The following is a 13928-nucleotide window of genomic DNA, read 5'->3' on the forward strand; positions in this document are numbered from 1 at the left end:
GGCGGGACACCACAGTGACACGGGCGGCCGCTGCTCTGCCGGGGCTCGGGTACGGTTCAGCCCTTTGCCGACAGGTACGAATTCGGGGCAGAGTTGCACCGTAAATCTTTCCAACTCTCTGTCCATAGGTGGTACCTCAAATGCACTGTGTGGTTCGACCCTCACCGCCCGTCCACGGTCACTTGTCCTCTAGCCTATACTAGAAGCCACAGCTGCCACCAGAATGCATTCCTGAGGCCTTCTGTAACACATACCTTTTTTTTTTTTAATCTTGGCTCATGTTTTGGTGCACTTGGAACAAGTTTTGAATGGTCATGCGACCAGAATTTGCTTAAATTTAGTAGCTGCACTTATAAAGAATAATACTGTTCACTTTGCAACTTAAACGTTGGTTTTCACAACAGGAAGCATATGGTGTTTTTATGACTACACACATGTAGGAATCGCATATTGGCTGTACACACAACTTCATTTTAGTAATGCTTTTTTTCATTTTATTTCTGCATTTTGGACAGACCCCAGGCTAAGCTGAATGATAAGAGTACATCCTCCTCAGTAATCGGAATCTACATTAGAAAAGTCTTAGGTAAGTATTTTTTTGCTGAACTTATTTCTTACTCTTTCTTGTTTCTTAAGAAGCACATGATGTATTCGGAACTTCGTTTGGGTTCTCCAGCTTAGAACGTGGACCTGACCCTTGAGCAATCTTTGTCCCTCGGTCAGTGTTACCTTTAATATTGGTGATGCAGGTTCTGAGATTCACAGTTTGAGCCTGTGCGTGAACTCCGGATGAGGATCAGCTAGTTCTATGGAACAGACCTTGCTTGTGCATTTCCTGATTTCCTCGCTTCAACAAATATGCCCTGTCATTTATTTTTCCTTACATTTCCTGTTCATGTTTCCATTGGTTAGGCAGATCTCCTCCTTGGGTTTTTTTGGGTTGGGTTTTTCCCCCCCACATCTGCTATATTTCTGGTCAGGAAACCCAGCACTCCTGAGACTTGTTTATGCTTCCCTTTCCTAATAATTTTCCATGCTATCTTTTGTACCATTCTTCTACTGCTTCCTTACTGGGTCACTTGCTAGCATTTGTACTAGCGCAGGCAGCGGTGCCAACTGCAGCACCTGCTCCAGGGTTATGCAGAAATTAAATATACTTTTTCCTGCAATTTCCTTCTTTAAAACATTTGGATATTAGATGATTGTGTGTGTGCACGTGGTTATTGTACAGATAATGATCTGAACGTGAGTGATTTTCCATACAGCCTTTACAAGGGCCTTTCTTGCTTCCTCCAGGCCTCAGTATCCTTGAGTGAAGACACAACTGTCTACCTCTTGCATTCCTTTCCAGATGACATGCCTGTTTCAGGCGGGGCGCTGGTAATCTCATTCATGGTGCCTTCTCATCTACAGTAATTAGACCCCTTCTGTAAGAGAGGGTGGCATCTCATGAGTAAGTATATGCCCGTCTGTTCTAAACTGAAGCGGTATTTGTTACAGCTAGAATTGTCTTCTTCAGAAAGATGTGAGTGTTTCAGCTGCACTTTTTACTGCATTGTATAATTAGCTGCTATTGTACCACTTGGTGTAGGCTAAAGCATCTTTCTCCACTATTCTGAAAGCAATTAAAACGCTCGTCATAGTATTGTTATTATTCTTTGTTTAGAAGCTAGTAACCTCCTTCTTTGGACACAAAAATAGGATATGACCGCCAGCATTTATAGAAAATGATTCAATATGTTCAAGTCCGTGGAAGAAAATGACACTTCCACCACAATGGGATTGGATTAAATGATAAAGGAACCAAACCACAAATGTGACATAGAAAGCCTCCTTATCGCTACTTCTTTCTTCTAATTGCAACTTCATACATTACAAAAAATAAGACACTAACATTACTTTATCTCAATTTCACATGCTGTTCAAATGTTCTTGAAGAGTACAGACTTTTTTGTTCAACTGAAGGGTTTATAGAAGCACAGTACTTTGAGTAAACCCTATTTGTTGTACATTTTCTAGCAGTAAATTCAATCTATACTTCAGTGGAAAGCCAAGCAAACAGATCAGAAGAAATAAGCGCTCTTTTAAACGTACCCTTAGATAACGAGCATCTAATGGTTTAAAGAAACAATACCGCACCTTGTATTTTTTAATCTAGATCCATCACTGCTTTGTGTTAGCCTGCATACATTAAAATTTTTCAGAGAGAGCCTACGTAGGTGAAGATGCGTGTGCGATGTCCGTTATAAAATAAAGCATTCAGGATTCCCTGGAAGAATCTCACGCGTTCTGGGTAACAGAGTAACAGTTACACAGCGCAGACCAGGAAGAGTGACCATAGTTCCTGCCTTCTCTTTGGGTGTGCACTGCGCACAGAGACTTGCAGTGGTCAGTAACTACTTGCTTTCATAAGACTTCAGGGAAGAAGAGCCGCATATAAAAAGAAAGCTTGTATTTCTCCGGAGTGAATAATGGAGAACAAAGAATGAAATGGAACAGTAAACATTACAAGACGTTTCACTATACAAAGGTATACATGTGCATCATACACACACATTTACACTTTAAAAAACATACCATTTGTCATGTAAAATAATAATTTTTCTTTGCACTTATGGCCATTGGTTATTGCTTGATAGAGATTTTTGTATGTTATGCTCCTGCTAATAGTTCTGTATCAATCTAATTTTCAAGGGACTTCTGGAAAAGCATACTTCAGTAAACAGCGTGTTTTTTAACAAAGTGGTCGCTGCTTAAGATTCTGGGTTTTACCTGTGTGCATGTCACAGCTATTTGTTTCTCAGGTAGCTAACAGCTTTTAGACTTTGGTTGGCACCTCAGAATGCACACAAAGCATATCCTATGTAGACAGCTCTGATGTGGTTTATTTAATACAAAGAGCTGGTGTATATTACAAAGTTTCGCCAAAACAGCTATGTCAGCACACCTCCCCAGCCAGCGTCTCCGTGCCAGCGTGTCCTCCGATGCGGACACAGTCTGCTAGCAAAAAAAAAACAAAAAACTTCTGTCTTTCTGTCTGCTTAGTTCATGTTGTTTTATAAATTGATGTAATTTTACTGGCAAGAAAGCAATGTGAACATCTATAGTAGATGACTGCCCAGACATTCATCTCAGAAACAGCTGTGCTAACCAAGAAATGTTTGTATCTCAGAAGTTCCTCCCCGTACAGCAAAGCCAGTGGAATGGGATACACGAACACAGCTCATCCACATCAGTGCAAAGGCAGATTACAGTGAAACAGCTTGCAGCAGTGGTTTGGGGAAAGCCGTAGTGTAGTTTGCAAACAGCTGAAGCCGTGTCGAAAGTCGCCACAGTACAGCTGCTCATTTCACCGCCTTTGCTGAGGTTAGCGTGCCCCCTCCCACGACGACAGCGGGGCAGAATACACAGGCACGCCATAATCAGCTCGTCTAGGGTAGCTTAAGCTGCTGGTGAAAACGAGGTTTGTGAAGACAGCTGACTTTGCACATAAATGAATTAGGAAACAAATTCACATCTGTGGAAACAGTGGTAATGTTTAAAGGACAGAAGACCAGCTAGTCTGCAAGACTTCCAGTTATTCAAGACAGATTTGGAAGATGATTTTTGGCCAAGTTCTGTGGGATAAATAAGTCCTAAAATAGTCATGTAAAATAAACTGGGACCTGATCTGCTCTGGTACTTCAGAATAAAAGTCCAGAATTGCAAAAGAAAAAAGAAATTGCTTAACGCAGTATGCTCTTCCTGGCAAGAGCTGTTCTGGAGCAGTTATGTCAGTCTGGCTCCCTGCGCAAACACTGCTGACAATACCGGAATAATTACCCCACTAACAAGGCTAAAATACACAGGAGTAGCTACAGAGGAAAAAATATTCTGGAATAGCTCTGCAAACTTTAGCAGTAGGGTAGCGTAGAACAGTGCTGAGAATCATACTGGCATGAAAAGTACCTTTTCTGGCCTAACTAATTTAACTTGCAGAATGATACAGTGAGGTACAGTTTTCTTTTTTGTTAATAAAAACTGCATGTACACGGAGAGGATTTTCTGATGTACATTTTGCCAGGAAACAAAGCTAATAGTTTAATTACAATCGGATTTGATATTTTGGGAGTCTTCCAGTTTGAATTTCCTGTGTCCAGTACAGAGGGGGTGTGATTCGCTGGAGCTCAGTAGGGCAGTTTGAAACAGAGCCTCATTATTCTGACACCCTGCTGCTGGTGGTGATCCCCTGGGGCAGGTGGCCCCGAGAAGCTGTGGCTGCCCCATCCCTGGAGGTGTCCAAGGCCAGGTTGGACGGGGCTTGGAGCAACCTGGGCTGGGGGGGGGTGTCCCTGCCCAGGGCAGGGGGATTGGAACTAGGTGATCTTTAAGGTCCCTTCCAACACAAACCATTCTATGGTTCTACTGCTGTTAGTGTAAAATATACCAGTTGGCAGCTAGTAAGTGTATATATAAAAAAGAATAAGTAAAAAGGCAGGGTCATATATTTCTTAACACAGCTTGAACACATGTTGTTGGTTGTACTTGTTGCTCAGCACTGTGTATGTCACCTTTTCCGCTCTGTGTAAGGTGAGGCCTCCAGGACTTGTTCTGTATTCTTTTGAATGGCAGGACCCTCTGTTTCCCCTGGCGAGTAGAAGTAACATTCATGATCAGTATTCCCTGCTTCCATCAGGTGTTTTCTTTTTGCCTGGAAACTCATCCGTGATACTGATTTTTAACCCTTGTGGGAGAATGAGCGTGGCAGACTGTTGTTCTAGGAAGTGTTAAAGTTAACCAGTCTGAAACTAATCATTTAAGATGCAGTGCTGCCATTGAGCACACAGGTGACAGCAAAAGCAGTCAGCAAAGCAGAAGGAGAAGTGCTTCTCCTCTTTGGTGTCCCTCTGTGTTTAGCTGCACAGGGAAAGCCCCAGAGTGAGTGCTCGCATGCAGAGCAATGAGAGCCTTCCTTCTGTGGAGGACACAGGCAATCATCTCCATCCGTGAGCTGAAGGACCAGGAAGAGGAGACGTGGTCTGACGGAGATAAAACTGCGTATTTTTTCCTAATGTCGATACCCGGGAAGAGGGGAAGACACAGCATTGCTTTCCTTCTCATTTTGGTTTTATGATTTTCATGAGGAAGGTCTGAAACACTGGACCCGGTGCAGCAAGGTATTGAAAACTTAAAAGGTGTGATTGTAGAACTTGTTCAAGAAGGATGAAAAAGAAAACTATATGGTAAAAGCAACCTAAATAGGAGTACTCAAAATGCTTGCATCCTTTCCAGGATATTTGTTGAGTGATTTATAAAAGGCATGTATCTTGCTTTCTTGTGAATTCCTGATTGCATCTACTATGAGACTGTGTCCTAGACTTCTTTGTGATAAGAGATGTTATAACACATCCCTAAATTAGCCATGGTTAGGAGGAAATTCCCTCAACATTCTGATCACATGAAGAAGCAAAGATCACTGAAGAAAAGATTTTTTAAAAGTGCCACAACCTCTAATAATTATGAAATCTGATGATGTTGCATCTTTTTTATGTAGCAGTTCCCCAAAAGGTCCCAAGTTAGCTGTGTTGGGGCTTGAAGTCTGGTTCTCCAAGCACCGACTGTCTTATTTTAGATCTTCCTGGGACAGTTCCAGTTGCTCTCATCCCTCACGCCGCCTGCAGCCATCTGCTACCTGCATGTCCCTGCCCAGGAGGGCCCAGCTGGCAGAAGGGACCATGTGAACTCTTTACGTGCGGTGTGGGTTCATGCGGAGTTGGCCAACTTCAGTAGAGCAGCTCCACCAACACTACAGCCGCCCCGCGGGTTCACCCTTCCCGCCTGAGGTTGCTGACCACCCTGAGGTTGCTGACCACCAGCAAACTCCAGACCTGCAATCCCCAGCAAGAACTGAGAAGGATCTGGCAAACTTGTGAACTCTTCAATCTGAGGATTAAAAGATACCTTTGGATGTAGAAAAGCATAAACAATGGTGATTTTAAAGGCCACCCATGTCAAATCATTAACTGAAATGTCCCGTCCTGAAATTCAGAACAATTCAGTGTTTACAACAGGTTTTGTCTCAATAATAGGGTAAGTACCAACAGAAGGATTTCTCTAAAATTAGGTCTTTCTTAGGGCTTCTGCTAAAGACAAACCTAAGAGGACAGAAATTTTCCTGTTATGGTAGATCTATGAACACAGGATGCTTGAAAGGTCGGGTAGAGAAACTTCCTGACTTCTGCAGTTCTGATAAAAATACCAAAACATCTGATGAAAGTATCTGTGAGGGGCACCAGGAATGCTGCTTTGAATGTTCATGCACACACAAGCACATGATGGAGCAAGGAAAAGATTCCACAAGGTGAAGTTCAGTTTTATTCTGTATACTTAAGTTTTCCTTTTGCCAAAAATATAACATTTTGACAGAGCAGTAGATAGGGAAAGGAAAAGAGTAACATCAGTAGAATATGTATTTAACGGGGGGGAAATGTGTTTCACGTGTCTGGCAGCATGTTTAGACACTATGGCTTGTGTCTTAGCCTGAATATGGTCTACATTGTGGGACAACCAGCACGCAACTATTCAGAGTGGTGTTCCTCTTACAAATGTCATTGATTTGACAGTTGGACTGAAGGATTGCCTGTCCTTATGTATCTAGAGTACGTTGTCATAAAGAATCTAGAATAAGCAAATCATAAAACTGATGATCATGGTAATTCCTAAAATGTATTCTAAAAATGTTACACCATCACAGTAAAACTGGCACTTCTCTGCATGTAAAAGCAGTCTGCTCCCTACTTCATCTCCAGTAGAACTACTGGTAATGTTTAAAGCCTGCCACATTTCAAATAAATCAAACCCCAGAACCAATTTATGAAATAATAGTGTTTTCTAGTGATACAAATAATCTGATGGGCCAGTCACAATTTGGACTTCAAGATACAACTGCAGTAACCAAACTGCCACAATTTATACTTACCTTGAAAATAAAATCAGCAAGAGTATTTAAAAAAAGTTTGTGCTGTAATATACCTGACCCTGAGCACAAAGCCCAGCGCAGTGATAGGAGACTTCCTTCCCTTTATTTAGATAAGTAAGAAAGAGCAGAGCTGTGCTCGTGGAGAGTTGCCAGGTTATTCCTAATCTGGGACTTCCCTTCCTACGCACTCGCTATTGTTACAGTCACAGCATAGGAAATGGGCATTTTTATAAAAACTGGAACTGAAACAAAATCGCCATTCATACCTTCGAGTCTATACATGGGCATGTTTCATAAACAGCACTAAATTTAAAACGGGTCTAAGACATGTAACATTAAATCCAAAATACAGTGTTAAGACAAAATCTTGGTTCAGTGGGGTTCTGTTAAATGAGAATTGTGGGCCTAACCCAAAGTTTGGATACTGATTTTATTTATGTGCGTGTCTATCTAAACTAACTCCATAGCTGCTTAAATGAAAACAGTTTTCCCCGTGTAATTCAAGGAACATCTAATTAATTAGCAGTTAAAAGGTGGAACAGTATTTAGTCTAGTACCTTAAACACTTGCAAGGAAGAGTGGCAGGGACAAGCAAAAGTACAAGAAAATAAAGCTTGTGGGAGAGTCAGAGGTGGGGAATTGGTAAAACTTGGAACAGAACCTTAAGCAATGGATTTTACAAAATGAACAGTGATCACAGAATTCATTCAGAAGGATTTAAAAAAAGGAGGAAGAAAAGCATTGCTGCTTGAATTTCCTCAATGCTTAACAGAATATAAACATTTTACAAGACCAAACAAATTATGTTCCCCTGAGTTTTAAGAATTGGAGTATACTATGTTCTTTGCTAAGTAGCCTATGTTTAGCAATGTTTTACAGGGGTTGAAAACTGGAAGTTTTATTGTTTTCAGTTTAAAATCGATCACAAATTTGGGAAAAAAAGGTGAAGTACATTCCAAGCTAAGTCTTGAGACTACAAACAATTCCTATCGCAAGACAAACACTGACAATGACTGCATAGTGACTTCTCCTGTGTAGATTCTAAAAAATAAACTTTCTGCCCTCTGCTGTTTAGACCAGGAAAAAATAAATGGGGATACAAATCCCTTGAGAAGCATATAGCGAAGGGCTAAGCCTAATTCTGCTCTTAAGAAAATAGTTTGTGCTTAAACTAGTTGGGTTTTTCGTTTTCTATGCTCTTGGAACTCTGCACTGGCATGAAGTTCGCCTGAATTTAGTGGTCTGTCAAAAAGGTGGTGGGGAGCCAGGCACAAACTGCGTATTTCAGAAAGCCACAAGTTCCCTGACACACACAGGAGCTGTTCTGCAGAACAACAATAATTTTGCAGTAAAACAAACCATACAAAAGTTCTGCCCTGAGGGTAACGAATTACGTTCCATACTTAATAAATTTCTGAAGGCGAAGTAGTATTGCACTCTACTTCCTCACTGATTATTCAGAACTGAACTGATGTTTGTAAAGGGCTTCAAGATGAAAATGCGGCACTGTCTACAAATCAAATTTGATTAGTCACTTTTAAAAAAAGTTACTTAAGTTTTAAAGAAGTTTAGAGTCAGTTTTTTCTGTTATAAAATCAACAATCAGTTCTTCTAGACTTGAAAAAAAAACCAACCAGTAGGGAAACGGCCTCAAATTTAACTTCGCTTTTAGAGGCTACCCACCAGAGCAAATTTTAAAAAGCCTATTAAAAATAAAATGGGTTAAAAGTAGCAAACTTACATATGTTTTTTTAATAGCCTGTGAATAATGCTTTGTACTCTCCATGTCTTCTTCAAGGGTTTCTATAAAGCAATTACAAATTCATGAGAGGAAACAAGTTGTATTAAACACAGCTTTATGTGTCACCTTTAACTTTGGATACAGTTTACATTAAGGCTGGAAAAACCCAGATCCACAGGTGAATTCTGATTTTACCACTAGCTGTGGGTTGCTGAAGCAGCAGCTTTTTCGCTCTCCAGGTTCTGCTGCCCTACAAACCAACAGCTCTACAAGTACCCGGTCCCCACACTGGGAACCCTGACCAGTGCCAGGGCGTCACCAGCAGCGTGTGTCCCCACGCTGGGGGCTCCAGCCAGTGCCAGGATGTCACCAGCAGCGCATGTTGGCTGCCGGGCACTCACACTACACATCGTGTTTTGCTGTCCTGCGCTCGCAGCGCCTCGTCTGCAAGCACATGCTCCGGCGATGGGGCGAGGGGGAACAGCAGAGCCGTAGGCAGACCCGTTCCATCGGCAGAGACAAGCCAACCCTTCCAACAACGGAGCTGCAATCAGTAGCAGCCAAGCTGCTGCTTTCCCAGGCTTGGCGCTTCTCCCCAGAACAAACTGAAAGGGACAATTCAAAAGCAACGCGCTTGGTGTAACAAATCTTTCTCCTTACTTTCCTCCTTGACTTTGTTCATGGATCACTGCCAGAGTTTGAGTTTCTCTAAATTTCACCCAGCTTCGAAGTTTAACCTTGACCATCCTCGATTCAGGTCATTTTTTGTTAGAGGAAACAAGACCATTCGGCGTCGGCAGTTTTTACTTCTACACTATTGTAGTAAGCGCCAAAAAAGGAATATGCGGGCTGTCTAATGACATTCTGTGTTCACAAAATCCACTTTAAACTGTCCATTTTACTCACGATCACTGAGGGAACCCCTCCCCTTCTCTTCTAGCACATGCTTCAGGACATGACACGCAGGTAAATTGTGTGTCATCATTTACCATGATGCCAACTGGCTTTACAGCAACTAGTTTTCTTTTTTTTAAAGGTTTCAGAGACAGAAAGGTCATTATGTTCAGATTCACAGGGCAGTAGTGAGACGAGACATGAAAACGTTCCAGGGCTTGTATCTAAAACTTGTATTTTGCTGCCAGGTGTTCTGGACTGTGGCTATAGTTGGGGGAGACAGAATAGAGAAATCATGCCCTACATACAGGCTGTTCTATTTCCCCTGAAAACGTAGGCCAATTACATACAAAAATACTAACCAGAAATCCCAAGTAGTAACATTTGATCACATTTAATTACCACATACTGTATGTGACACAAAAAAAAAATCACTGCATACAGATGGTAAACGCAACACGTGGCTGATTCATGTACGGGAGGACATCAAGTTTGTTCACACCATCGCCACACCGTACAAAGCAGTTACAGAATAAGCAACTTCACAGTCTAGAAAATGGACTTTTTTAAGGTGGTAGTAGGTGTTATCGATTAAAGCACTTCTGCCATGCAGGTTTCATTTGAAATTGTACAAAAATTCAAAACCGTAAGAAAATAATGCATTTGTGAATGTTGGAACCCAACTAACACAGAAATGTATGGTGCTGCTGTGAAAGACAGTGAATACACAGTTACTGCCAGAATCTGTACGTTAAGGTTCTCTCTTGCCTATTTGTCCTCTCCAATATACTTTAAGGGATTTAAGACGCACCCTCACTAGTGAGAGTAAAACATTCATAAGTAAAACTATTTAACCTTAGTCACAAAAGCTACAAAACATTGCATTAGAATACAACTGAAAAGTGACTTTTGATGTAACCTTTGTAAGACATTTTTCTGAAAAATGGAAAAGCATCTCTTGCGTTGCGACACTTGGCTAGTCTTTCCTTTATAAGCACCCTGTCCATACAAGGGAACAGAAATTGTTGCACCACAACACGAAGATCAGATTTGGCAGGAGTTAACACTGTTCCTTCATCCGCCTCCCAGCCTGTGACCTTACTTCTGCAATTTTTCAGATCACCTTTACATCCAGAACTGAGCAGTGCGCTAACTGGTGTTCAGGCCACTGGGTTTTCCAGGGGAAGTGCTACCTGCAGAAAGCATGGGACTGCCTAGCAGGGGTTATAGCTGGCTTGCTTAAATGGAAGCACTGGCTTGGTTATACTTTCTTCCGTTACCTAAGGAAGAAAAGCGGTGTAACATCCAGCCTCTGAGGGGACCGAATCCTCTGGAGGAAGCGGACAGTAGTCCGACACGTGCTCTTACACATACATGAGTCTAGATGGAAGAAACATTCCTGTAAAGGATCCCTCCCACCAGTATAGGGTTTGTTTGTGGTTTTTTTTTTTTAATTCAAAACTGAAGTAAAACCAAGAAAAAAACTACTCAATAAATGTAAAAATAAATGTGCAGCTTCGTGTAATATTGAGACAGCTCTACTTAATGCAGGAAAGCTCTTTGAGTAGAACTATACTAATTTAGAGCAAAAGAAATCCTCAGCATAGCATGCCGAGTTTCTACACGTGCAAGTAAAGCAAAACCAATTACCCATCTCATATCAGGCAGGTGTGCAAAGTCAGCACCAGAGGACATTCAGCCTGTAACTCCTGGCTCAAGACCCTAGCACAGGAAAGCATTTCATCTGATCCAGATGTTTATTTTTCCTCAAAAGGTATTTGTGAACATTGTTTGTAGTTGTTTCACAAACTGCTTAGTACGACAACAGCCGTGGCTCTGTGCTATTTCATGTTGCGCACTATTCTCCTGCAGTGGTTGGTTTTCATTTCCCCCAGCGCTTGCTCCAGCTGCTGAATTAGGTGGAGGAGAGTGGACGGGTCCGTTTGCAACACTTGGGCAGTTTGTTCTTCATTCTGGTTAAGATGCAGCTTTATAGTCACGGCAGGCTTAATCTGTTGCCTCAAACTTCTGCTTGCAAGCTGCGGGAGTTCAGATGAAGCGGGAACAGGGGAACAAGCAAACAAACAAACGACGACGGTTATCAACTTTCACATTTATGGTCCACAACAGGTTCGCAGGACCTGCTCGAAGGACTGTTCAAAAATCCACACGAAAGATACACACAATCTATTGTTTAGTTTCATCATTAGGCATACTCATAGAATAGTATCTATTAGTATCTGTGACACTAATCCACTTTAATTAATGCTTTCATAATATTTCTGAAAATTAGGACTGAATATATTTAGTACACACTAACATTTTTAAAACACCAATGGAGCTGTGAATTCAGCTTTCATAAAACAACAAATACTGTGCACCATTACATATCTTGTTCATCTTCTAACTAGCAATAACAATTATGTCAGTTTTAAATACATTAAAAATTGCTGCCTCAATTACTCTGGAATAATATAAATTCATTTTTTACCAGTTGTTTATGATGTTAGCAAAAGGTAAAGTAAAATCCAGAGTATTGGACCCGTAGTAGGAGTTACCTGCACGTCCAGTCTCCACTCCAGACTGTGGTAGCTGGGGAGCTTCGGTGCCAGCTCGCCAAGGATGCTTCTGATCTCCTTCCTGTTATCCAGGTACAGCTGCAGCAGTACTTTGTTCAATTCATCTGAGAATCCCAGAACATGAATGGAATCTTGGAAGTCTGTCTCAGAAATCTAGAAATAACAATTGAGGCCTTGATGCAGAACTGTGTAATAATCGTTATTTGTTGAGAAACAAACAAAACCATAGACAAACACTACACGTAAGATACGGGGCAGTTATTTTCCTGCAGGAATTCGCGAGGACAGTGCTACAGTGAGGGCAAAACAGATCATCTGTGTTTTAAGTGACTTTCACGTGTTGATGTGTTACTGCTGATTTGCATGAGCTTCAGGAACAGTTTAAGATCACTTTTTTTAAAAAGGAAAACATTCAGCATCCTCACATTTAAGCCTTAGTATCAGAGAATAAAACACAACACAAAGAGCATCTGAGCTTTGTCATGAGGGAAATACACATTTCCGTCATTGATTTATCAACAGTATATTAACATAATATCGATACTCAAATTGTAAATACTCTGAAGTGATCTGAATGCCAACACGCGTGAGCGAGCAGCCGGCAGAACTCTAAGGCTGACGTTATGGTAACTCGGAGCGGCCCCAAGAAGCCGATTCCCACAGGTCTGTGCCTTTGTGCTGCCCTGGAGAAGCTCAACCAGTTCATTGTTGTGGAAGCAGTTGTTTATTCCACAGGGAATGTCTTACCTTTACACTGCGTCCACACCACAAACAGTCTGCCATCCGCTCCCCGCACTTCAAGGGGAGATTCCACAATATCTCAGTCCCTTCCCCCCTGCTCTTCAGAACATCTGCTCCAGTTTAGTTTGGAACGACCTGTCTCTGTATCCCTTCTCCACATCTATATTCCACTACATCAATAATAAACAGCCTTTCCAATGGAAAAGGACAATTATCCAACGATTATTCTTTTAATAGCTGTGTACACCCACCCAAACTTCTGATGTTGGGAGCTGAGAGAGCTCTCAAATCTGCCACAGCAGCCAGAGGTGCGGAATACCGCGCAGGGGTTGGTGCAGCACATCTCCTGCGCAGCACCCGCACAGAAACATCTTCGCTGTCGAGACAGCGCTCAATCCTGAAGGTGCTTCTCTGTAGGCACTGAATTACCACATTCTGCTGTACGCTAGTAGAACATTGTCAAGTTTTAGCTTCAGACACTGCATACAAATTCCAGTCATCCATGCAGATGCAGTTTCAGTAAGAGAACTGCATGAGATACCTTGTTTAAAAAAAAAATAATTAAAAGAATACACATCATCAGAATTTTGAACTTGGTTTTCCCCATTCACGAGTATTTGCAGAACTAGAAGTGTTTGGAAGACCTCTCTTGAGCGTATCCCTGCGTGTCTTACGCAGAGGCGTCGTTACCATAAGCTTGGAGCTTTCGGTGAGAAGATAGGCGAGTCCTTCCACCCCGCGCTGGACGGAGTCGGCGCCCACGTTCAGCCTTCCTGTAGGGAACACACAGTGCCCCTCACTGCCCGTTACGCTGCCGCAGCAGTACCCGAACCCGCAAACTTATCCCGAGCGAACTCGTGAAGGCGCACAGGGAAGAGAACGAGGCGTGGGGCGGAGCCCCTTCAAATAACAGTGCCAGGAGGTCAAACGGCAGGTTAACCGCCCGCCCCCCAAACCAACCAAACGCCCCCCAAAATCCCAAACCGAGTCGCCACGGCCCCCGCCCCCGGCCCGC

General features: G+C 42.2%; 1 protein-coding gene across 1 annotated transcript in view; it reads right to left on the reverse strand.

Annotated features, from left to right (window-relative positions):
- Nucleotides 1-11434: 11434 nt before the first annotated feature.
- The window catches only part of COMMD2 (COMM domain containing 2), a 4265-nt gene continuing 1771 nt past the window's right edge, over nt 11435-13928 (reverse strand). Inside the window, exons 2-5 of the mRNA XM_009884468.1 lie at nt 13740-13813; nt 13604-13686; nt 12152-12325; nt 11435-11632 (exon numbers count right to left, since the gene is read on the reverse strand). Of these exons, the coding sequence (XP_009882770.1) occupies nt 11435-11632; nt 12152-12325; nt 13604-13686; nt 13740-13813 (529 nt within the window). The remainder of the gene's footprint in view (nt 11633-12151; nt 12326-13603; nt 13687-13739; nt 13814-13928) is intronic.

Source organism: Charadrius vociferus, unplaced genomic scaffold (genome assembly GCF_000708025.1).
Source record: "Charadrius vociferus isolate BGI_N301 unplaced genomic scaffold, ASM70802v2 scaffold104, whole genome shotgun sequence".
Taxonomy (NCBI): Eukaryota; Metazoa; Chordata; class Aves; order Charadriiformes; family Charadriidae; genus Charadrius; species Charadrius vociferus.